Here is a 24,522-nt window from a genome sequence, read left to right on the forward strand (position 1 = left end):
AGTCATAACTACACAAGGCAGGGGCTCACATATCTGTTAAGCAAACGACGAAGATGGATGGACATCACTGTAATACAATAGGGGATGATTTGGGGTCAGAGGATCTTGTAGACCAGACAGCAGCATTAGACGGCTGGGCAGAGGAAAGGAGGAAGACAGGAGGTTATCTGGCTTCCTAACTCTCTGCATTCAAATACTGACAAGTGCCTTTTGCTATTGTAAATCATTTGCTGTGAGGCCTTTGGTAGAGAGTAGGCTGCAGGTGTTAGGGAAAAGTCTAGTGCCTTCTTAGTTGAAAGGGAATAGCTGAGGTGATTATTTAAAGAAATGTTCTTTGTTTGGCATTAGATTTATCTCTGTTCTGTTTAACCTTTATCTTCACATTATTCTTTTCCTGCAGAAAAAAAAAATCTGTTTACAATCTTCCTAGGGTCGGGGCATTCATTATTTCCCACTTCAGATTCGGGCATACACATCTTTACATTTAAAACTGCAAGCACCGTCACACCAAACAGCATATGTTTGGCGTAACAAAGGCAAACGAGACGGCATCTGAAATTCACTAACGGCTAGAAAAAACAGTGAAGGAATCTGAAGAATGTTAAACCCTGACGGTAATCTATACCGCCTTTCTCTTTTAATTTTCCTCGGCTTCCTCTTTTTCTCTTTTGATTCATCTTGACTTTGCTCTTCCTTTGGTCTTAAATTTTTTTTTTTGAGGGGGGAGCGTGGGGTCTCATCCAAAAAAAAAGGGCAAAGAAACGCCAAAGAGGCGGATGGGCAGGGAGGAAAAGCAACAGGTCACTGCTTTCTGCCTGGATCCTGCGGGGAGTCCAGTCGGCAAGTGAATCCCCATTCCAACGGCGTAACCTTCCCCAGCGCCAGTCACCCCCAAAGCACTTCCCAACTCGGTCGGGCAACCTCCCTCCACTTCTCCTCCTCTCACAGCCGTCGGGAAATCCTGGAGCAGCCCTTGCCCAGGAGCCACTTGTTTTATAAATAGCTGCGGTTGGAGCTTTGTTTTAAAGAGAAAGAAACAAAACTCGACACTTCAGGGGCTGGGCCGCAGAGCCCAGCTTGGCGGATTTCCGCTGCGGGCCGAGGCGCGGCCGCTCCACCGGCTGGCTCTCCAGAGACCAACCCCGAGAAGCTGCGCACTGTTTGTTTGCTGGAAAACAATGAATTGGATCCGTCGGCCTCACCTTAGGGGTACCTGTGCGTCGGAGAAGGGAGGCCGCTCTGCAGCCTGAGGGCGGTTTTCCAGGCGAAGTCGCGGAGCTGGAGACGCGCGGAAGCGTCGGGTTTCGCGCGGCGCCGCTCTCGCCCGGCGCGGGGACGCTGTGAGCCCCCCTCCCCGCCCCCGCTGCAGCCTGTGGCTTCCCCTGCCGCTCCAGGTCGGTTTTTCCCGGCGACTCCAGTGTGACTTCCAAACTCCCGTGCTCTGGGCACACCTCGGAATTTGCCCCCGCCTCCCGCCTGCTCCCCTCGGGCCTCAGGAAGTCGCGAGCGCTCCAGGGGTCGCCCGAGGAGAGGGCTCGGGACCGCGGGCAGCGCAGCCTGCAGGGGGGCGCCGCCGGCAGCGATGAAGCCATCTTGGCTGCAGTGTCGCAAAGTCACCGGCGCCGGGGGACTCGGGGGATCCCTGCCCGCGTCCTCTCCCGCCCGGGGAGCCGGCCCGGCCCGCAGGGCGTACGTGGCCCCCGGCCAACGGGGCGCTCTCGGGGGCCGGGGCTGCCGGGCGCTGTCCTCGGGCGGCTGCGAGTACAAGACCCACTTCGCGGCCTCGGTGGCCGACCCCGAGAGGTTCTGGGGCAAAGCCGCGGAGCAGATCAGCTGGTACAAGCCCTGGACCAAAACGCTGGAGAACAGGCATTCGCCTTCCACCAGTTGGTAAGTGACGTCTTCGCCCACCCGCCTCTCTCTTGGGTGTCAAGGCTTGGCGTCCCCTGCACCGGAACCTGGAGTTCTTTTGGGAAAGAGAATGCGACTGGAGATATGCTCAGACCTTTTAATTTGTGTTTAATTTCTATTTCGTAGTCAGCTCTTTTGCCTTGTCCTGAAGGATTAGGTTACCTATTGTGAGCCCCGCTTCCTATGGACCAGAAATTTACCTGTATGGCAGGGCTCTGCTTAGTTGAGCAAGAGCCAGCCCCCAGGGACAGCACAGGCTAGTATGGGAAGCAGCCACGGGGAAACAAGTGCTAGAAGAGGGATAAACTAGGGGAGTGTTACTAAGTATCCACACACTTGGAGGAAGAACGACTTCAATAAGATTACATCTAAGTAGGGTTTGGAAGGGTGGATATGTCTTCTCAAAGCACAAGGTCCTAATTAAAGTCCACGAGGTGGAACACAGGTTGAAATTTAACTGTTGATATGGTTGCGACTAATTGTGTTGGCTGGAGAGGTGGGAAAGGGGGCTGGTGAGTCAGGGGTTGGTTTGGGAAGGGATTTGGGTATCATGCCAAGTAGCTCGGATTAGGTCCACAGCCCTGTCCTGTATATGAAGCTGCAGTACGGAGTACCCAGAAAGAATTTGCATACAGGTAGGTGGTGCTAGAAATCATGGTAGGAATGAAGTTTTTTGCTTTTCGTTTTCCTCCTAGAGTTGCAGTTATAAGTAGTTGTAAACATTGTTTTTATATTGTAACAAACAGAGATACATTTGTAGAATAAATCTCAAACTTGCCAGAGTATTAAGGGTGAGTCACACAGTCAGAACTCAAAGAGTTGTGGCTGCTCTTTGGGCCATGGGCCTTAAGAGTGTGGTTGCTTTCATCAGCAAGCCATTAGGGAGAGATGTTTCTTGTAAAAGTTTGCAAAACACTGCAGTGGGGTTTCCAAGTTCCCAGCAGTGAATGACATGGTCAGGCTTGCATTTGACAAATGCCTTCTTTTTTTTAAACATCTTTATTGGAGTATAATTGCTTTACAACGGTGTGTTAAGTTTCTGCTTTAAGTTTCAACAAAGTGAATCAGCTATACATATACATATATCCCCATATCTCCTCCCTCTTGTGTCTCCCTCCCACCCTCCCTATCCCACCCCTCTAGGTGGTCACAAAGCTCCCAGTTGATCTCCCTGTGCTATGCGGCTGCTTCCCACTAGCTATCTATTTTACATTTGGTGGTATAGGTAAGTCCATGCCACTCTCTCACTTTGTCCCAGCTCACCGTTCCCCTCCCCGTGTCCTCAAGTCCATTCTCTAGTAGGTCTGCGTCTTTATTCCTGTCCTGCCCCTAGGTTCTTCAGAACCAATTTTTTTTCCCTTAGATTCCATATATATGTGTTAGCATACGGTATTTGTTTTTTTCTTTCTGACGTACTTCACTCTGTATGACAGACTCTAGGTCCATCCACCTCACTACAGATAACTCAATTTCATTTCTTTTTATGGCTGAGTAATATTCCATTGTATATATGTGCCACATCTTCTTTATCCATTCATCTGTCAATGGACACTTAGGTTGCTTCCATGTCCAGGCTATTGTAAATAGAGCTGCAATGAACATTGTGGTACATGACTCTTTTTGAATTATGGTTTTCTCAGGGTATATGCCCAGTAGTGGGATTGCTGGGTCACCTGGTAGTTCTGTTTTTAGTTTTTAAAGGAACCTCCATACTGTTCTCCACAGTGGCCGTATCAATTTACATTCCCACCAACAGTGCAAGAGGGTTCCCTTTTCTCCACACCCTCTCCAGCATTTATTGTTTGTAGATTTTTTGATGATGGTGACAAATGCCTTCTTGTTGAAAGTAGGAACCTGAAATGGAGAAAGACATCTTGACCAGAGACTGTTCTCTGTCACCACCATGCTCTGTCCTCTGTTGATTATTTGGAGCTGTTTAGGTGGTTTTATCTTTAGAATCTGAGCACACTTCCCCATCCAGTTCAATTTTTTCAGTAGTGTGTCAGAGGATTTTTCATATCCTCTCTTATGTGCCGGACAGTGGCCCAGGCACTTGGTATGCATGCGGCGAAGCGGTGGGGGTAGGGGTCATGATGGTCAACAGCATGGTATCTGGTGCCAGAATTTTGAGTTTGAGTTCTGGCCCTTACAGTTACTGGCTGTGTGTTCATAGGCAAGTTGCTTAATCTCTCTGTGCTTCAGTTTTCTCGTATATAAATGTAGAACTAGTAAGAAGATTAATTTATTAAAGGGTTAAGACCAAGTCTTAATGAAATAGACCCTATAAATGTTAGAGGAAGAATAGTTGTCTTTGTACTTTCATACCACAATTATTTAAGAACAGGACATCCTAGTGTTTCTCAGATCAAAACACAGAATTATTGTCTCGCCTAAGAATGTGTTCTCAAAAAGTTCTATGTCCATGTATCTGTCATAAAGTATGGAACTGAGATTATTTACGTGAGCATCCTTCGCATAAAACTGTGTGCAGAGAACCCAATTAAGAAGTCACTGGGATATTCCAATTAAAAACCAATGAGGGCCAGACCTAAGGCAATGGTCAGACCATTGCCGATGGTGGCAATGGAAAGGAAAGGACAGGTTTCTAGAGGATTAGTTGAAGTTGGTGAGGGCTCAAGGGAGTGCAGAGAATGTGGAAATCAAAGTGTCCATCAGATAGACATTTAAGATCTGGAGATTTTCTCTCTGATGTTTTTTTCTCCTTGTAATTTCTAGTTGCTTGCCTAAATTTTTAAAAATTGTATGCAGGCTTCCCTGGTGGTGCAGTGGTTGGGAGTCCGCCTGCCAATGAGGGGGACGTGGGTTTGGGCCCTGGTCCAGGGGAATACTACATGCTGCGGAGCAACTGGGCCCTGTGTGCCACAACTACTGAGCCTGTGCTGTAGAGAGCCCGCAAGCCACAGCTACTGAGCCCGTGTGCCACAACTGCTGGGGTCCGTGCGCCTGGAGCCTGTGCTCCACGACGGGAGAGGCCGCAGCAGTGAAAAGCCCATGCACAGCAGCACGGAGTGGCCCCCCCCTTGCTGCAACTAGAGAAAGCCTGCGTGCAGTGACAAAGACCCAACACAGCCCAAAATAAATAAAATAAATAAATAAATTAATTTAAAAAATTTTGTATGCATAAAATGTTCCTTTTTTTTTTTTTTTTTTTTTGCAGTACATGGGCCTCTCACTGTTGTGGCCTCTCCCACTGCGGAGCAGAGGCTCCAGATGCGCAGGCTCAGCGGCCATGGCTCACGGGCCCAGCCGCTCCGTGGCATGTGGGATCCTCCCAGACCAGGGCACGAACCCATGTCCCCTGCATCGGCAGGCGGACTCTCAACCACTGCGCCACCAGGGAAGCCCCCAAATGTTCCTTTTTTAATGAGGATTTTTGTCAAAGGGTCCTTGTAGGTATTTTCAAAAATTCAGTACCTTGGAGATCCCTGACATTTGACAATATTGTATCTGAATTCTTTGTCTTTGTACTCTTGGAATCATGTGGCTGTACCTGTTTTATAGCAGCCCAACAGATCAAAGTGAGTAACAGATAAGTCTTCGAGTCTGTATTTATTTTAGCAGTGTGATTCCGTCTTACTAAGGAGTTTGGTTGGCAGAGCAGAGTTGGGGAGGCAAGTAGACACAGCAGACCATACATCTAATCTGAAACTTCATTCAATATGTGGTTTCAGTCTGAATCCTATTTGCAGGTATTTCTCATTGGTTAACATTTTTCTGCAAAGGTAAACTCAAGGGCAGGACAAATGTCTTTTTTTTTTCTTTTTAATTTATGTCCATAGATTCTAGGACAGAACAGGCATGAGTTTGAAAAGTGATAGATAACAGGATACATAGATCTGATGATTTTTGATTCTGTATGTCTTGGGAGGTGGTAAGTGGTTACAGGCACAATTTGATGTGAAGGTGCGTTGCTTACTTCTTTTTGAAGCTGGGAAGGGGGAAGGGAGATGTTGACTGCCAAGTTCTTAAGTAAAACGAGGAGGGGTTGCTACAGCTAATTGTTCTCTTCTAGGTGGAGCTGACATAGGTGTAGTCAAGATCTCTGATGCCCTTTGGCTTCCAAGAGGCAAGAGGGATTCTCTTTCCTCATTATAAGCTTGTCTGTTCATTTTTCATGAAAGTAAACTTCCCTCTGAATCTACAGGCCTACCAAAAGCCCCAATGCATAAATAGTAATGCATATTAGCTTTCATAATGGCGTAAACTACCCAATAGTAGTTTACAAATGCAGTAGTATGAGGAAGGAATAGAAATCTTTAAGGGTGATATACTAGGGACTTTCTATTGTAGGCAATAGCCCTGTAAAATACATTTCTGGGACTGTAATCACTGAGATCTTTGAAAGACAAATTACATGTAGGTGCTTTAGGAATATGTGAAGAACCACCTTTCCTCACAGTTTGTTGGTTAATTCACATTGTTGACACCTAGCTTTTGGGGGACTAAATTCTCTATTATAGAGACTTCAGTAGAGAACTGAAATATAAGGTGAAGCAATTAGAACTCCTAGTAATTTCTCTAATCCTGGCAGCAGAATGTATGTTTTGGTTATTTTCTCCTGATGAATTAGACATCCTGCTGCCTTTCCTGAAATTGAAATCCAGCTGCCACTCTGAAGAATTAGGCAACTCACTTTTGCATGCATTGTGGTTAACTCTTCAGTCTGTGTCATCCCTTATCCCTTTCTTTGGAAGCATTGCAATTCTTTTTTTTTAAACAACATTTTCTATTTATTTAAACAACATTCAATGATCAGACTCTCACATACTGTTTGGTTTAGAATTTAATATGCATTAACAGTGACTATAACCTGAAAAGGAAAAGACTCTGACTGAATGCAGATTATTAGAAAATGATTTGTGCTTGGTTAACATCTCTGTGATGGAAATTGTTTAGGTTAACATGCAAGATCTCAGTTTCTTACTAGCTATGAGATAAAGGTTGTTTAATCCCTCTAGGTCTTAAAATGGCTCATAAGTGATAAAGACACCAATCATTCACTCACTGTGTGTATAGTACAGAGAAAGTGATGAAAGAGATAGTGGAGAAACTCACTACACAGTGTTAGGGGAGACATACATTAAATTATTACAAACCTATTTATTTAGAGTTGCAGTAGATACTATGCAATAATAGAGGGACTTAACATAATCTTTTCTGGAAGGATCATGGTAGGAGTCTTGAAGAAATGATGGTTAAACTGAGATCACAGTGAGTAGAGAGTAGACTCAGAAGGAGAGAGGAACATTGCAGACAAAGAAAACAGTACGTGCAAAGTCCGTGAGGTGTGAGGTAGCTCAGTAAATTCTAGAAACTGAAAGAAGGCTAACGAGGCAGGGAAATTATCAAGAAATAATAGAAGAAGAGAGCCATATTGTAAATGGTCTGGTGAGTCTTGTTAAGGATTTAAAAATTTCCTGGCACAAAACACATGTCACATAGTAGATGATCAACTTGAATTTACTACTCTTCTTTCTGCACTGGAACAAGAAGTGTTTGCGTTCAACCCCAGGTCCCCGCTTGCTTTGGACAGGCTTCAATATCCTTATTGAATAAGAATAAAATAAGAATGATGATAGTATCAATTTCTTAGGATTATAGTGGTGGTGGGGAGCATGTAAAACGTCTAGGACTGTGCCTGACACACAGTACTAGGTACTAATGTCTTTGGAATATATAAGCTCATATGGTCCAGGAAGTTTTCAGGGAAATGATAGCATTTAAATTCAATCTTAAAGTAGGACTTGGAAAGAAAAACACTTCTGTGTACAGAACAAACATGACAGAGGTATAGCGGTGAGAAAGAACCAAATATACTTGTAGGATAGAATGAATAGTAGACCAGTTGGCTTCTAGTGGTAATTTTGAGTTACTGTTACTTGAATTCAGAAGGTAGTTTCAGGATGGTTTTGGAAGGCTTGGAATAGAAGCTAAGGCATTTGCCTTCACTTCTTAGGCTGTAAGTCACAACCTGATTGTAATCCTGCAGATAGGTTTGTGTGACCCAGGTGCTTTTTGTTTGTTTGCTTTTTAAAGTAGTTGTCAGTATTTAAACAGTGGAAGATTTCATCTAAAATCTAAATTTCCTTTAATCAGTTTCTGGGGGCTTCTCTTAAAAAAAAAAAGCAGAATATCTGTCAGCAGTGAGTCAGCATTCTTGCATTGCAACACTTGGCCGGAACTGAGTGACTGCTGTCCCAAGCTAAATTAGACATAGTGACTGCCTGGCAGTGGGGTGTAGGGAAGTAAAGAAGTTATGGTGAACGTGACAGTTTGACTCAGATATCCAAGTGGAGGAATTGATTGTGAAATTAAAGATAATGAGTTGAAAACTTGGCGAGGACTTGTAGAATTATAGATTTGACTGAAATTTGTAAAGAGGTGAGAGCTGAAGCTCGGTGAATGCCAAGTGGGGAGAGAGAGAGAGAGCAATTTAGAGGGAGGAAGAGGAGAGGGAGAGAGAGAAAGAAAAAAAATACTAAAAACTGAACTTGGAAGACAAGTGGAAGGGGAAAAAAAACCTATGAGAGTGAATGAGGCTTGTTCAAAGAAGTAGGAGAAGGAACAGCATTTTGTGCCATGGAGTAAGAGGGAGAGAAGAGGTAAAAATAGGGCAAATCAATAGCGGTAAAGGGCTCGAGAGATGTTTTGAGGCTATTGAGGATTGAAAGATAGCAGTTTTGACTCAGGGATCCTCCGTGACTTTTTTTTTTTTTTTTTTTTTTGGCGGTACGCGGGCCTCTCACTGTTGTGGCCTCTCCCGTTGCGGAGCACAGGCTCCGGACGCGCAGGCTCAGCGGCCATGGCTCACGGGCCCAGCCGCTCCGCGGCATGTGGGATCCTCCCGGACCGGGGCACGAACCCGTGTCTCCCGCATCGGCAGGCGGACTCTCAACCACTGTGCCACCAGGGAAGTCCTCCTCAGTGACTTTTAATAATGCGATGTCAATGGAGAGATGAACGCCAAAGCCAGAATCCTGCATTACAGGGTGAACTGATGGTAGGGAAAAAAAGTCCATGGAGATGTTTGACAGTGACAGGAAGGGGAGACAAGATGATAGCATGTGGAGGAGTCTGGGTTACCTGAAAAATAATTTCCTCACTATCTTTACTTTCCCCTCCTCCCCCTTTAGGAGAATCCTTTGTTTAAAGGCAGAGTGAAGAAATCTGTGAAATAGGAATCAAGGGAATTTTGCTTATTTTGAAACCTGTTCCCCATCAACAGGACTCCGTGTTTTTACAAGTTGAACTTTGTGTGGTTTCTTATCTTTTTTTTTCTTTAGATACCACAAGTTTATGGAAGAAACAAAATGGAAAAGTCTAAAAGATGGAGTAAAAAGCTACTCAGCAGATCTATATGTTCTTGTATATTGCAGAGATTCTAGTGAGCTAGATATCTAAGCATTTGATTGTAAGTTTGACAGGGAAGATAAGGAGACAGTTAAAAAAGATGAAAGAACTAAGATTTGTTGATTTGTTAAATTATTCTGGGGTTTCAGACATCATGTCAATAAGTGGTTCAGAGGGAAGGAAGTTCTTTATCTTGTACTTGCAACTTTTCTGAATTTGACATTCTTTCAAAAGAAAACAAATAAGGAAAACATAATGTGGATTTTGTATAACCAGAAAGTAATTTAATTCCTCTACTGAATTTTGATTCTTTGGCAAACAATTAGTCAGCCACGTTAAACTGTTTCAGAAATTCAGTCTCTCTCTCTCTTTCTTTCTTTCCTGTAAAATTTCCTTCGTATTTATCAGGTATTATTAAAATTATATTTAATTCTGGTTTGAAGGTGAGAGTTTTACCTAGAGATGAAAAATGTGTCCCCCTTTGACAAACTCTAAATGAAATGTATTTATTCATAATATTGTGCACAGTACAGGTATATTTAAAATTTAAATTATCATCTTTTATAAATAAAAAATATTTTATGAAGGTATCTGGTCAGCATGAAAAATGGCCTGTTAGAAATACTGTCCCTCAGATAACCTCGTCAACAAAGACCAATTTCAAAAGATCGGCCTTATTTTATATTCTAAAGGTCAGCGGCTTGGTGCTGTTCTGTGTGTAATTTTCTCTGTCGTGCTGCTGAACGTTCAGGACAGAACAGAGTGAACTACTGGAATGCTATGATTACATAAGCAAGGATGGATTGCCTGACAAATGGCACAATCAATGAACAATGGACATTCAATCAGCTGTGACCAAGTGTGGGAGAAAGTCCAAACTCTTATCACCTCCTGGAAGGTGGCTTACTTTTCCTTTGTTCATGCTATATACTGTTAGTTGAGAAAAAAAAATCCAGTGGTTGAAATTATTTGTTTCTCCTTCTCCTTCTTCTTTTTCTTTCTTTCTTTTTTTTTTTTTTAAAGAATTTCTGCTTAAGCAGCAACTCCATGAGGGAGATCATTGCTTTCCATTGTGGCGTGACATTTGTGAGAAATGTGTGGGAGGCTAATGAATCTTTGTGATAATATATATGAGTGTAATAACTTCTTTAAATTACAGTTTTAGGAAGCACATCTGAATGTAGAAATTAATTATTTAAACCATGTGGTTAGAGAACTTGTAAAAAGTATGAATTATATAAACTTTTGCTGGTATTATGGCCAAATGAGGTAAGCGACAGTGCATAGAAAGGAGTAGTGTTATTCTTATACTGTCTAGGAAGATTGAAGTTTAAGAGTTTCCAGTTTGAAATAGTCCAGTTGAAAATCTTAGAATAGCTGAAAACAGGTTTTTCAAATACGTTGTTTGGATAGCGTTTGATTTATAACTTGTAGGTAAGTAGTGAATTTTACTGATTTAACATATAAGTTGCTCTCAGTGGAAGAAACGCATCTGAAGTCTTGTAGGTCTTTGATTTAAGAGATAACTCTGGGCAATAGGAATACGTTCTCCTTAGGTTTTGATGTTAGAATAACAGCATTTCCCAAGTATAATTTTTAAGATGTCTCCCAAGAGACATCAGTTAAGTAAAAGAAATTTGGGAAGACTAAGGGAAAAGAAAAAATACTCAGTATCTGCTGTAGACATGATCAATATAGATAGTTGTGCAAAAAAAATTAGTACAATAAAATGGTAAAAATATTTAGTAGTTTGAAGGGACATAAAATCATTATTATTGACTGTTTGCTAAAATAACCATAGGCAAATGCAATGGAGCTTAGAAAAATCTACCTTTGCACTAATCTCACTTTGCTTTCTCTCCGCACTTTTTTTTTTTTTTTTTTTGCGGTTCGCGGGCCTCTCACTGTTGCGGCCTCTCCCATTGCGGAGCACAGGCTCCGGACGTGCAGGCTCAGCGGCCATGGCTCACGGGCCCAGCTGCTCTGCGGCATGTGGGATCCTCCCGGACCAGGGCACGAACCCGTGTCCCCTGCATCGGCAGGCGGACTCTCAACCACTGCGCCACCAGGGAAGCCCTCTCCGCACTTTTTTAAAGTTTTCGTAGAGTTTCATCAATTCTCAGTTGAGAATTTAGCGCTTTTCTAAACCACAAATGCCCTGACATTGCCTTCTTCCCAACTCTCCCTGCTTAATCAAGGGCGAATGAAGTTTGTCACTGTTACTAACGGGAATTTGTACGATAAGCCAGCGGTCCCCAACCTTCTGGCACCAGGGACCAGTTTTGTGGAAGACAATTTTTCCACGGAAGGTGAGGGCTGTCGGGGGATGGTTCAGGCGGTAACGCAAGCAGTGGGGAATGGCGGGGAGCGGCAGATGAGGCTGAGCTCGCTAGCCCACTGCTCACCTCCTGCTCTGTGGCCTGGTTCCCAACAGGCAGCGGACTGCTACTGGTCCTTGGCCTGGGGGTTAGGGACCCCTGCAATAAGCTATTTTGGTGGGTAGGAGAAAAAAACTATTGAGGATCATTATTTTATTTTATTCTTTTTGGCGGTACAGGGACCTCTCACTGTTGTGGCCTCTTCCGTTGCGGAGCACAGGCTCCGGATGCTCAGGCTCAGTGGCCGTGGCTCACAGGCCCAGGCGCTCCGCGGCATGTGGGATCCTCCCAGACCAGGGCACGAACCTGCATCCCCTGCATCAGCAGGTGGACTCTCAACCACTGTGCCACCAGGGAAGCCCCTCGGATCATTATTAGTGGAGAAAAACAAACTGATCTGGGTTAAAACTTAGGCCCCACTCTTTGAACAATACATTGTCCCAAATAATTATAAAATGGGGACTGTGGTGGGTATTATTGTTCAGCAATGTCTGTTCTCTACTTTTGAGCACACAGGAGGGTTGGATTTCCCCACCCAGGCGTGGTTATGTGATTAGCTTTGGCTAATGCAACCGGACTGAGGCGTGTCACTTCCTGGTGAAACATTTAGTGGCCAGTGCTTCAATCTTTAGTCCCCTCTGGTCTGTCAGATCCATCGTGGAAGCACCTGTAGCCTGGATTGCTGAGCAAAAATGCATAGATAACAATGCTTCTGGGAGTCCACTTGAAGCCTCAGTAAAGTTGCATGAGTGAGAAGTAAACGTTTTTTCAAGTTGTTGAGAGTTTGCCATTGTTACTGTGTGTAATCCAGCCTATCTTTATTGATTGTGAAATCAACAATATATAATCTATAATAATAACTTCTAGGACTGTTAGAATGAGTAAGTTTGCTCGTGTACATAAATAGTGAGTGTCCAGCATATAGTGAGAACAGCTAAGCTTTATGGTATCCATGCTATGAGCCAGGTATGATACTAAGTACTTAAATTTATTTAAGTACTTGAATTTATTTAATATTTCTAACAACCCTGTGATGTAAGGTACCTTTTATTCTCGTTTAGTGGGTATGGAAATGGAGATACAGAGAGTTTAAGAAACTTGCCTCAACATATAAAACTAGTAAATAGCAGATCTAGGATTTGAACCCAGGCAGTCTGAATTTAGTGTCTGTACTCTATCTAAATATATACTACATTATATTGTTTCTATAATAATTAGTTAATTTTAGTTTTTTTTTTTCTTTTCTTACCCCTTCTCCACTGAAACCACTAAAAGTAATTTAAAAAATCTGGATCGGGCTTCCCTGGTGGTGCAGTGGTTGAGAGTCCGCCTGCCGATACAGGGGGACACGGGTTTGTGCCCTGGTTTGGGAAGATCCCACATGCCGCGGAGCGACTAGGCCTGTGAGCCATGGCCGCTGAGGCTGCGTGTCCGGAGCCTGTGCTCTGCAATGGGAGAGGCCACAACAGTGAGAGGCCTGCATAATGCCAAAAAAAAAAAAAAAAAAATCTGGATCTACATGTCAGAAACGTTTGGAAAATATCCCTATTATATCTGGAATAATAGATTGATGTTCTTTGAAAAAATAAACTTTTTTTAATATAAAATATTTAAAATGTGTGCAACAGTCCCAAAAGTGGCGGGAGAGGGGCTTTATATTAATTGTTACCTACTTTAGAAATGTTTCCTGGACAGTAGAAAACAATATTAAGCCCTTCTCTTAAAAATGCTGTGTTGGTTTTTTGGCTTAAGGAAAATCTATAATGACCACATTACTCATTGCTTGTAGTATGCTTTAACATTATTTTTATGAGAACATGGTGATAAGTAGCCTAATTAATTCATCTAATTATGAGTATTTGAAAATTTTCCTGTCCTCCAACTTCTCAGTAAAAGAAAATACTAGGACTTGTTGTATGTTTGTAATTACGGAAGTTGTTGATTTTGATTACTTTTTTAATGCATTCAAGTATAGTATTCTTTGCTGTTTTGCTTTCATTGCTTTTCTTTTTGATCCTAGTACAGGTGGACAGGCCTTGATAAATGGCATATGTTAAGGGCAGAGATGAGTTTTTTTAGGAATCATATTGCATCTGTCTCTCTTGGTTCTAATGTGAATATCTTGTTTTTGAAATCCGGTGCAAGGACTATGAGTTGTGTTGCAAAACTTTGGGGAACAAATGATCTAAAAATGTTAAATTTTCCTTTGAATGTTTAGGGGGTGAAACACAATAATATTTGGAGAGTCTGTAATAGATTGAGAAGGAAACTCACATGCGATTATTCTCTAGCTCATGACTGAGCTATTCATTCCTTTCTTTAAAACTGAGGCAGGCCTCTCAATAATGATGATAATAACAACAGTAATAACACCCATGGCAATACAACAGCCGTCACTAATTATGGAGCACTTGCTCTGGGTCAGACGCTATGCTAAGACTGTATTTTTTTGAATCCTTCTGACGCCTGTGAGGTAGGTTTAGTTATAATGCATTCTTATGACTGTAAACTAAAGGACAGAGAGATTAAGTGACTTGTAATATAGCGGTAGACTTAATTTTTCACACCCATTGGGTCACATGGTAAAAGCCTAATTTTGGTAATGAGTTGTGACTACCCTCTTTAACTTCTGTCTGGTTGTCATATGACTGTAGCTAGAAAGTACAAAGGAATGAGAACAGTGTTAAAATTAAAAAACATTTTAATCAGAGATGTAACTTCCTTTCTCCCAGTTGTCTCCTGGGTTTCTATGTGCCTTCCACTCTCCTCACATTTTAGTGGAATGTAAATCTTCACTGTTTTCCCAGAGTCAACTTGTACATGTCTTCTTGACAAATGGTTCTTTCCTAAAAAGCCCATCACCTTGAATCTTATTTCCCTTTAAGCTAGTTTGGCAAAGAATGCTCAATTCCCATCTCCATTTAGTCACTATACACCCACTATATAAGCTCATACTCCACTGATACTTTTCTCTTCCCAGTAATTAAAAAAATCACAACTAGGTGATAGAAGGGCAGGGGTCAGATCTCAGTCACCTCTGTTGTTGTCTCTGCAGTGGAATGCACATAACCTTGTATATATCCATCAAACTGATTTTAAAACTTCACCACATAGAGATTAACCTTCTTAATCCATCTTCTAAATCTAGGTTCTTATATAAATTACAGGTAGATATTACCTGAATCATCCATCCCACCAAGACCCAAAATGATCCATGAATCTTCTTTCTCCCTAGGCATCAGAGGGTCTGAAATTTTCTTGTCTTCATGAGTCTAAGTTTCACTATGAGGCAGTTAGCTCCTTTTGCTTCTCTTCAACATATTTATCGAGTCCCCAAGCCAAAGACACACATACTGCAAGGAGGGAGATACTTTACTTATATGGTACAGACCAAGTTCCCATGTGAGTATGGACTGGGGAAGTTGTCTCGGCACATATCAGGTTCCAAGAATTTCAGATTTAAGAGTTGTATCAGTATCATGTTACCAGATTATCAGTTTTTAGTCTTTTTTTTTTTTTAGTAAATATCTTAACCAGATAGACCAAATTTTATTTAACAAAGAAAGCCCACTGGTTAAAAGTAATAAAAGACAAATATTGTATGATTTCACTTATATGTGGATTCTAAAAACCAAAACAAATAACAAAACAAAACAAAAACTAAGCTCATAGATGCAGAGAACAGACTGGTGGTTGCCAAAGGGGAGGGGGTTGGGGGTAGGTGAAATGAGTGAAGGTGGTCAAAAGGTACAGACTTCCAGTTGCAAGATAAATAAGTCCTGGAATGTAACGGACAGCGTGGTGACTACAGTTAATAATGCTGAATTGCATACTTGAAAGTTGCTAAGAGAGTAAATTTTAAAAGTCCTCATCATAAGAAAAAAGAAAAATTTGTATACCGTGTACTCAAATATCAAATCATTATGTTATATACTGAAATTAATATAATGTTATATATGGATTATACCTCCGTTTAAAAAACTTAAAAGAAAGAAAAAAAATGACAGCTATGAGGTAACATTAAAATATTATTTCTCTAGGATACATTTATGGTATTGCCACAAATGATAAAAATGTTAATATTTACATTGTTGGGAATAAAAGCTGATCTTAATCTGATAAAAGCTTGAATTTTAGAAAAAGGCAAAACTGATTTTAATATTATTTTAAAATGTTGAGTTCTGACTGCTCAAGATCTACATATATCTACTCTAAACATCTCATTTCACCCGAATATTTCAAGAACTGTTTGAAATGTAATTTGTTGTTACAGCCTTAGATCTTACAGCCTAAGATCCAACTTAATGAAATTTCCTTTCCTTAGTTTAATTAATTTATAAAAGGATTAATTTTAAAATTTATAATTAGAAAAAAATTTTAATTAGGAAGATTTTCTTTTTCTTATTAAATATCTAGTTATTTCAAATATTGTATTTGATGGAAATAATAATACTCAAATCAAAATCTCTTAAATCCTAAAAGATGATTTTACTCTATACATGTGTACTTGTATGAGTGTGTGTGCATGCACATATGTGAGTGTGTTTGTGAGTGTGTGTTGAAGTGTTACACAATACAAAATATATTATCACAGTAAGAATAGCACCAGTAATACTCCTTACCATAGTTTTTTTAACTTCTCAAGAGAATACGTTCTTAAAGAAGAATTTAGGGAAAGTTAAGTAAATAGCTCATGTTCACTTAGAATGCAGGTGGCAGATCTTGGATGAAAAACCAAATCTGTGTATCAGCTTCTCATTGTGTCATATTTCCTCTCCAGTTAATCCTGTTTTATCCTCATACTACTGGTGTTAACAGATTTAAAAACAAGTCAGATGCACACACACAGACACACACACACACACACACACACATTTGTTGACCTGTTAAAAGTGGAGTTTTTTGGCTCTAGAACCTATCCATTCCTAACTCATTTGTTCCTTCATTTATTCTCTCATTCTTTCTCTTGTTCACTCATCAAATGTTTGAATGCCTCCTACATGCCAGGTACTATTCCAGGTGCTGAATGAGAGTCCAGGTAGAGTATAACTTTGAGGTATGATTTCATACATCAAAGAAAAAAAGTATTTTTGCTTGTAATAAGATAGCTTTCATTTTCCTGTTTAATAAAAGGAGAATAATCATGAGTGATATGAACTACCTAGTTAATTATTTTCTGAAAATATGGGTAATAAAATTTGCTTTTATTTTACAATCTACTCTGAATTATCTTTGACTGTTGAGGTATGAGTAACTAGAACACTCAGGTTCACATTTTGATGAACAGTGGTCATTTTGTAACCAATGAATCCTTTAATAGATCAAAGAGTCAACCAATTTTAATTTTATCCCTTTGTGCAGCCTCTCATTTTCTGCTAGAGGTGCTAACACACAGGAAGGTGAAGAAAAGACAAGTAACAAAAAAGAGAATAAAGAGACATAATGAGCTTGGTTAGCACCAGCTGGATAATGAACTCTTGGATAGTTGAGCAGGCTGCACTGTGTCCAAGTTTCAAATTATCGAAATGTGAGTGGAAAATGTTTTATCTATGATATGATATGTAGATAGTGGGAGAATTGGCAAGGATAGAGCAAAGATGTAGTTTGTGACCTTGTTCTTAGATTTTTTGATGATAAAACCAGGGAAAAAAGACAATAAAAATTTTGTCTACTTTTCTTTTTTTATTAGTTTTTATTGGAGTATAGCTGCTTTACAATGTTGTGTTAATTTCTACTGTACCAGCAAAGTGAATCAGCTATACGTATACATATATCCCCTCTTTTTTGAATTTCCTTCCCATTTAGGTCACCACAGAGCACTGAGTAGAGTTCCCTGTGCTGTACAGTAGGTTACTTTTCTTAATGTTTTAACTTACACTCAGTGGTATCTGGTTAGTTAAGTTAGATTTAGTTTCTGTCTGTGTGTAAAGTTGTTTTGGTGAGAGTGAAGGTGGGAAATTGGAGGGGATATAATCTGGCTTAGGTAAAAGAGCAGAGGTTTTATAATCACAAAGCCTAGGTTTGAGATCTAAGTTTTGAATTACTTTTCATTGACATTTGTTGTTCAAAAGTAATTCTGATTGAAATTTAGGTTTATGCTTTTCCCCCACAAAAGTGCAGTATTACTTTAAGTTTTAATTAGATAAACTCAGGAAAGCCAAAATAGTCTGGAAAGCCAAAATAGGTGGAATATCAATTATAGTTCAATATGTAAATAATTCTTGGTATATATCTTGGTATAGTCAGTATATTTCCCTTCAGTCTTTTATTTTCTTTTTAAATTTTTATTTTGGAATAATTGTAGACTCATAAGAAGTTGAAAAAATTGTAGAAGGAGGTCATTTGTACCCATCACTCAGCTTTCCCCAATGATAACATCTTACATGACTATAGTACATTATCAAAACCAAAACTGACATTTGTACAATACAGTTAGTTAGACTGAAAACCTTATTCAGGTTCACCACCAGTTTTTGTACACACATATTTTTTTTATGTGTATGTGTTGTGCCTTTTAAAAATCTATTATCTCTGTTTGTCAGTCTGTTTGACTCTCTGGGTCTCTATTTTTGTTCTTACAGGAAAATAGAATTATACTGTTCATATTGTTTGATAACTCATTTTCCCACTTGGAATAAGTTGTGATGTTTCCATTCCTCTGTTCTTCTGTTTCATGATTTTTAGTGTATGCAGAATATTTAAACATATTGGGTGAATGTAAGATTATTTATTTCACAATCCCTTCCTGTTGATTTTTGGGTGGTTTCTCTTTACTTGCAGAAATACTTGCTTTTTTGGATGCAGCGTTCCAAAGATTTCTCTGTCCCTGTGTCTGACTGTCCATCTGTCTCTCTCTGTTTCTTTCTTTCCTTCCTTCTTGCTGATGAATTCTTAGAAGATTTCTGGGTCAAAGAGAAATTATATACTTTCTGATGTATATTGTCAAAATATTTCTCCAAAAATATTAATAAATATTGTGAATAAGACTCCACAGTCTTTTTCCTTACGAAACATTTAGAGAATAAATAAAGGTAATAATTTAGTGGACCCTGAACATTGGGCGTTGTAAACTCTTAACATTGTGCATTGTAAACTCTTAACATTGTGTCACATTTGCTTCAGATCGTTTTATTTTAAGCAATAAAACAAACAAAATTGATGCTCCCTGTGTATCTCCCTCAATTAATTACATAGTCTTTATAGAAACAATCTCAGAATAATTTACAAGGCTCAATGGGAAGAAAAAGTTCTTTTTAGACCTTCTAAAATGATTGATTGTATCCTTCCACTTTAATAAGAGCTGGTATAGAACATCTCTCTGTGGACATGAGCTAAGTGTGCAGAATGAGTTAGTGAATGTGGTGTCTGCCTTCTGGGAGCATCAGCTGTAGAGGACAGTTTCATCAGAACATTGCAGCGTATCATTCTGCCTGAGTTATAGCCTTAAAGAGAGAGAAATGGATAGTTAAGATGGAGATGTAATATGAACACAGAAAAAATATGCAGTCCTAAAGCCCTAAGGTTTAGAGCACATTAGTTTCAATCCTTACCTATCTCTCCCCTCTCTTCTTCCCATTTCTCCTTAACCAGAGCAAGATGACACTATGTCAACAAATTGGCTTCTCCAGCCCTGCAAGGTGCTGGGGCTGCTCTCTCTTCTCCTTTCTCCCTCTCCCCCTTTCCTTTTTGTTCCTTCTTCATCACGTTGTCATGGCTATCATTAGGATTAAATGCTAAAAGGCATCTTCTCTCCCTTCCAACAAATATCAGTTCACACTGGAGAGTGTACCTCCTCTTCTGCCCCCTCCTGATTCCCTGGATGGTTCTGAAGTTTCAGGGTTACCTGCTTAGGGTCCCCGTGGGCATCCTGGTCTCTGTCTGGTTTTCTAGGAACCTGCTCTGATTTGGAGTTTGGTTCCTTATGAGCTCATCATGACCTGTTTCTGAGTTGGCTGGTTGAGGACCACTGCTCCAAAGTGTGTCCTAAGTAGCTCTCTTGAATAGGGCTGACTGATGACGTTTACTTTCCTTTAGGATGTACTTTTAAACATATATTTATTGGGGATTATATTTAAATTTTAATAAATTTGTGCTTTGAAATTTAAACATCTCTATCTTCACTTTTACATTTGACCTTTAGTTTTAATTATAATTTTATCTTTTCCTCATTTGAACTAAGCTGAATCCCATTTCCTTTTGCTTCAATTCTTCGTTTTTCCTGCATTTCCTCTAGAATAAAAATAAAACAAGCAAGATAAAATTGTGTCCTCATCTTCTGCTTTGAATTTAGCTGCCAAGCATGACTCACAACCTGGGGATCTTTAGGATCATTCATTCATGCCTTCTCTCTCTGTTGACAGTGGATCCAGTTCAGATAACAGGTATTGATTTCTTGAAAGCCTTTCTTTTTATTCTTTTTCCTGTTGGCTGCATTTCTCACTGGCAATTCACTCAGTTTTAATCCGAGATGATCTGGCAGAGGTGTAGATGCCTGGGCTGTCCTTTCATGCCGAGATGGAGGCAATCTGTGGCGAAAGCTAGTGGGATGGGGCCAGGTTCTGAGTGTACTCATGTGGAAAGTATCAGTAGGGCTAAAGAACAGATTTCTCTTTGCGTTATGTTTCTCTGTTAAAATATTGTCCTATAGAGAGATGTGCTTTCCAACTACTTTTACAAAAACAATGTCCTAGTGGTTCAATTAACATGAGGTTATTATGCTGCCCCAAGTAAGCAGTTACCCAATTTGGAGGGTTTCCCGGAACAGTCAGTTCATACTGCCCAAGGCCAGGTACCTGTAATTTAGATGGGATGTCACAGTGTGAACAAAGCAATATGATGCTCTCTTAAAAATGCTTAAAGCCTTCTCTGTTTGTGTGCAATAGTAGTCTTTTGAGCGTGTCATTGTTTTTGCTGAGCAGTTACCTCATGAGACTCTTTTACTTATTTGTGTTAATGAGTCAGAAGAGTACTACTTCAATTCACATTCATTCACACTTGTAACATATATTTAAAAATAATTATTGAGGGACTTCCCTGGTGGCGCAGTGGTTACGAATCCGCTGCCAATGCAGGGGACACGGGTTCGAGCCCTGGTCCGGGAGGATCCCACATAACGCGGAGCAACTAAGCCCGTGCGCCACAACAACTGAACCTGCACTCTAGAGCCCGCGAGCCACAACTACTGAGCCCGCATGCCACAACTACTGAAGCCCACGCGCCTAGGGCCCGTGCTCCGCAACGAGAAGCCACCGCAATGAGAAACGCATGCACCACAACGAAGAGTAGCCCCTGCTCACTGCAACTAGAGAAAGCCCGCGTGCAGCAACGAAGACCCAACACAGCCAAAAATAAAATTAATTAATTAATTAAAAAATGTTAAAAAAGATAAAAATAATTATTGAGAATTTGCTGTGTGCCATTAATGAGCTAGCACATGGTCTTTGCCCACAGGAAACAGTGTCTAGTGAGGGTTTAAGAATTACTCAAATTAGCACACAGACATGGAAAATTGGAAATTCATCATATTTTCCCTGGAGTGGGAAAGCACTGGGTTCCAGTGTGCCATGTGTTAGTTTGATAATTCTGGGAAGTTATTTGACCTCTCTAAGCCTCATTTCTCGTCTGTAAAATAGGAATAACATTGTCTTCCTGAAGGGGTAGTGCGTGGATTAAATGATTTACCAAACTCAGAACCTGGCACATTATTGGTAATTAACAAAATGTTATTCCCTCTCTTACTTCAAAATTATGTATTTTTCTTTTTTATACCTCCCCCACATTTTTTTTTTAACTTCCTGTTACTTTCTAGGCTAGTCAATAGATCTTAACTGATTCTGTTTCCTCGTTTGCCTCCCAAGAGTGACCTGAAATCCCTTTCTGAAGAGGGCATTCCCCTTTAATGGCCTCCCCTTTCTTCACGAGGTATTCAGGGCTTTTAAGGTAAGGTTTGCACTGGTCTTTCTTGCCTTAGCTCTTGTTATGCTCCCACCGCAAAACACACGTCTCTTCTTTGAGCAGCACTGATGCACTTGGACTTCCAAACAGAACCTGAACCTTGCCCTGTTTTTTACTTTCCCCCTTGCCAATGCCATTAAAAAACAAACAGTATTTCCATTAGTTTTCAGTCCCTGTCCCCTCAGCTACCTTCATGTTTCACCCTTCTCTTTTAATAAAATTCAGTTGAAAGATTTGCACAAGATAAGAGGAGCTAGAACATTCTTCTCTTTACATGCTAACTTCTTGGCCGTGTTGTCTATTCTCCAGGTCCTCCTCTCCCTTACACTCTTGCATCCACTGAAAGGTGGCCTCAGGCCTTGCCACTTTACCCAAATTACTCTCCCAAAGATCATCAGTGCCTATTTGTTGCTTAATTCTATGGACTGATTTGAAGTCCTTACCTTGCTTGGTCTCTCTATGGTATTTAACTCTGGGGACCACATCTAACTCTTTGAAATTCCCCACAACTGTGTTGTTCAGTATAGTAGTCAGTAAGCCATCTGTGGTTATTTAAATTTAAGTTTAATTTAATTAGAATTAAATAAAATTTAATTTACATTAGCTAATGATGCTCTTGAGTATTTGAAAGGTGGCTCGTGCAACTGAAGAACTAAATTTTAAATTTTATTTACTTTTAATTAGTTTGAATTTAAATTTAGCCAGCCACTTGTGGCTAGTGGCTACCCTGTTGAGCAGTGGAGATATGAAACACTTCCATCATCACAGAAATTTCTATTGGACAGGGCTTCTCTGGAGCAAGGATTGGCAGAGTTTTTCTTTAAGGTGCAAAATGGTAAATATGTTTGGCTATGCAGGCCAGATAGCTTCCATTGCAACCACTCAATTCTGCTGTTGTCAAGCAAAAGCAGCCACAGAGAATATATAAACAACTGAGTGCGGCTGTGTTTCAAGAAAACTTTATTTACACAAACAGGTGGTGGTCCAGATTTGGCATGAGCCTAGGGTTGCTGACCCTTCTAGAGTTCTGGTTTCTTTGATAGATACTTTTTTCATTCGCTTCCTGTTTTTACTCTAAAAATTTTCTTTTCATTCTTCTGTATTTCTCACATCTCTCCCTCATTTCCATCTTTATCATCACACTTGATTATTGCAAAAAATCTCTATCAGTCCTCTCTCCTCTTGTCCTGCTCCAGCTCATTGTACCCATTGCCACAAAAGTGTTCTTTCATAATTCATCTAAGCCAGGTGCTCGTTTGTAGATGTATGTAGTGATAGTAATCACTCATAGCATTACAGAAAGGAGTCAAGGAAATGTGTATAAAATTGTGCTCATGGTGGGTGTAGAGTTCTCTCACATTAACTCATCCACACAGAATAGTGGTTGTGACTCAGAGCCTGACAGCCTGACATCCAGTCCCAGCTTGTCACGCTCCAGTGTGGACCTCAGATAGGCCACTTAACTTCTCTATACCTCAGTTTCCTCACCTGTAAAATGAGGGTGATATTAGTATACACACAGAGTTGTTAGGAGAATTAAATGAATTAATTTGTATTAAATGCTCATAGTATTGTCTTGGTACAGAGTAAGTGCCATGTAGTTGGTTTTTATTTTATTTTCCTAGTTTCATAGATGAGGGAAGAAAGGCCTAGACATGTTAATTTGCCTGCAGTCATACAGCTAGTAAACAACATGTCTGAGATTTGAACTCTGGCCTTTTGACTTTAAAGCCCAAGCTGTTAACTATTGATGCATTCCTTACAACATCCAGCCCTCTCCTTACCACATATCTGTAGTTGGAATTAAACTCTTTTTTATTGTGCTTTCATCATACTTAGTTTGTACTTCTGTCAGGAAATTTGCCACATTTTGCTTCTTCTTATAGTTATTGCAAATTAGTCTGCCTTTCAGAGTGGAGAACATGTACCCAGTTATATTTTTTTCCCCTTCCTTCACAGTCTCAGTTCTAATCAACAACAAATTATTTACTGTTAAATTTGTTGAACAGAAAAATGTTTTAAAAGGATTATTGACAGTTAATACTGGGGGTTATAATCTGCCATAGTCTTCTTATAAAATAATGAATTGTCAGTTATAAAGATTATATGTTCATCACTATTTTAGTATGTAGATTTAGCGTTTTAGTATACAAATAACCAAATGTATTTATCATCTTTGAATTGTTCTCAGTATGTTGGCTTCAGGTTTATTTAACTTTTGAAAAAGAGCTTGTTTTTGTTTTTTTCTGAAACTGTGATGAAATGAAGACCCACATAGGAGTTCATCAAGGAAGGAAATTATAATCTGATCTGAAGGAAGTAAACTCATATCAGAAGGTAAATTATAAGTTAGACTTTCCAGTTATTTAATAATGAAAATTTGCAGAGTACAGAGCAGCTGAGAGTACAGAGAGGGTTACAACATAGTCACCACTAAATATGGTTGTGCTGGAGGAAGCTTTCAACAGTTATTTTATGCAAATTAAAATATGGCAGTTTGTGAAAGAGTTTCATAGGCTACACTGTTGAAAGTATATTAAATCAATTTTATTCTTGGCAAAGGAGGCAGTGGTGGAATTGAGAGGAACATTTTAGACTTTACCAATTTAACTTTACATTGCTGGGTAATCAAATCCACAGAGTAAATGCTATCAATTTTCCCCTCTGACACGAGGATTTTTTTTTTTTTTGAGTGTCAGCGTTTTATTTCCTTTTGTAATGTTTGAAAACTGACAATAAATACATGCTTAAAAAAGAAAATTTAGCCCTCAACAGAGGGGAAGTTGATGTTTATAGGAATTGATGGGAACAGAAGAATCATGTGAAAATTTGCCAGTAGCTTTATCCGGCATCCAGAGATCAAGACCATGGCGCTTGTCAGGCTCCCTACCTCTTAAAAATCTTTCAG

The 24,522-nt window shown here is 40.1% G+C and overlaps 1 protein-coding gene across 1 annotated transcript in view; it reads left to right on the forward strand.

Moving 5' to 3' along the window:
- Positions 1–1,467: 1,467 nt before the first annotated feature.
- The window catches only part of ACSS3 (acyl-CoA synthetase short chain family member 3), a 146,186-nt gene continuing 123,131 nt past the window's right edge, over positions 1,468–24,522 (forward strand). The window contains exon 1 of the mRNA XM_007457662.1: positions 1,468–1,890. Within this exon, the coding sequence (XP_007457724.1) occupies positions 1,583–1,890 (308 nt within the window). The 5' untranslated portion in view covers positions 1,468–1,582. The remainder of the gene's footprint in view (positions 1,891–24,522) is intronic.

Source organism: Lipotes vexillifer, unplaced genomic scaffold, assembly GCF_000442215.2.
Source record: "Lipotes vexillifer unplaced genomic scaffold, Lipotes_vexillifer_v1.1 scaffold117, whole genome shotgun sequence".
In the NCBI taxonomy this organism is placed as follows: domain Eukaryota; kingdom Metazoa; phylum Chordata; class Mammalia; order Artiodactyla; family Lipotidae; genus Lipotes; species Lipotes vexillifer.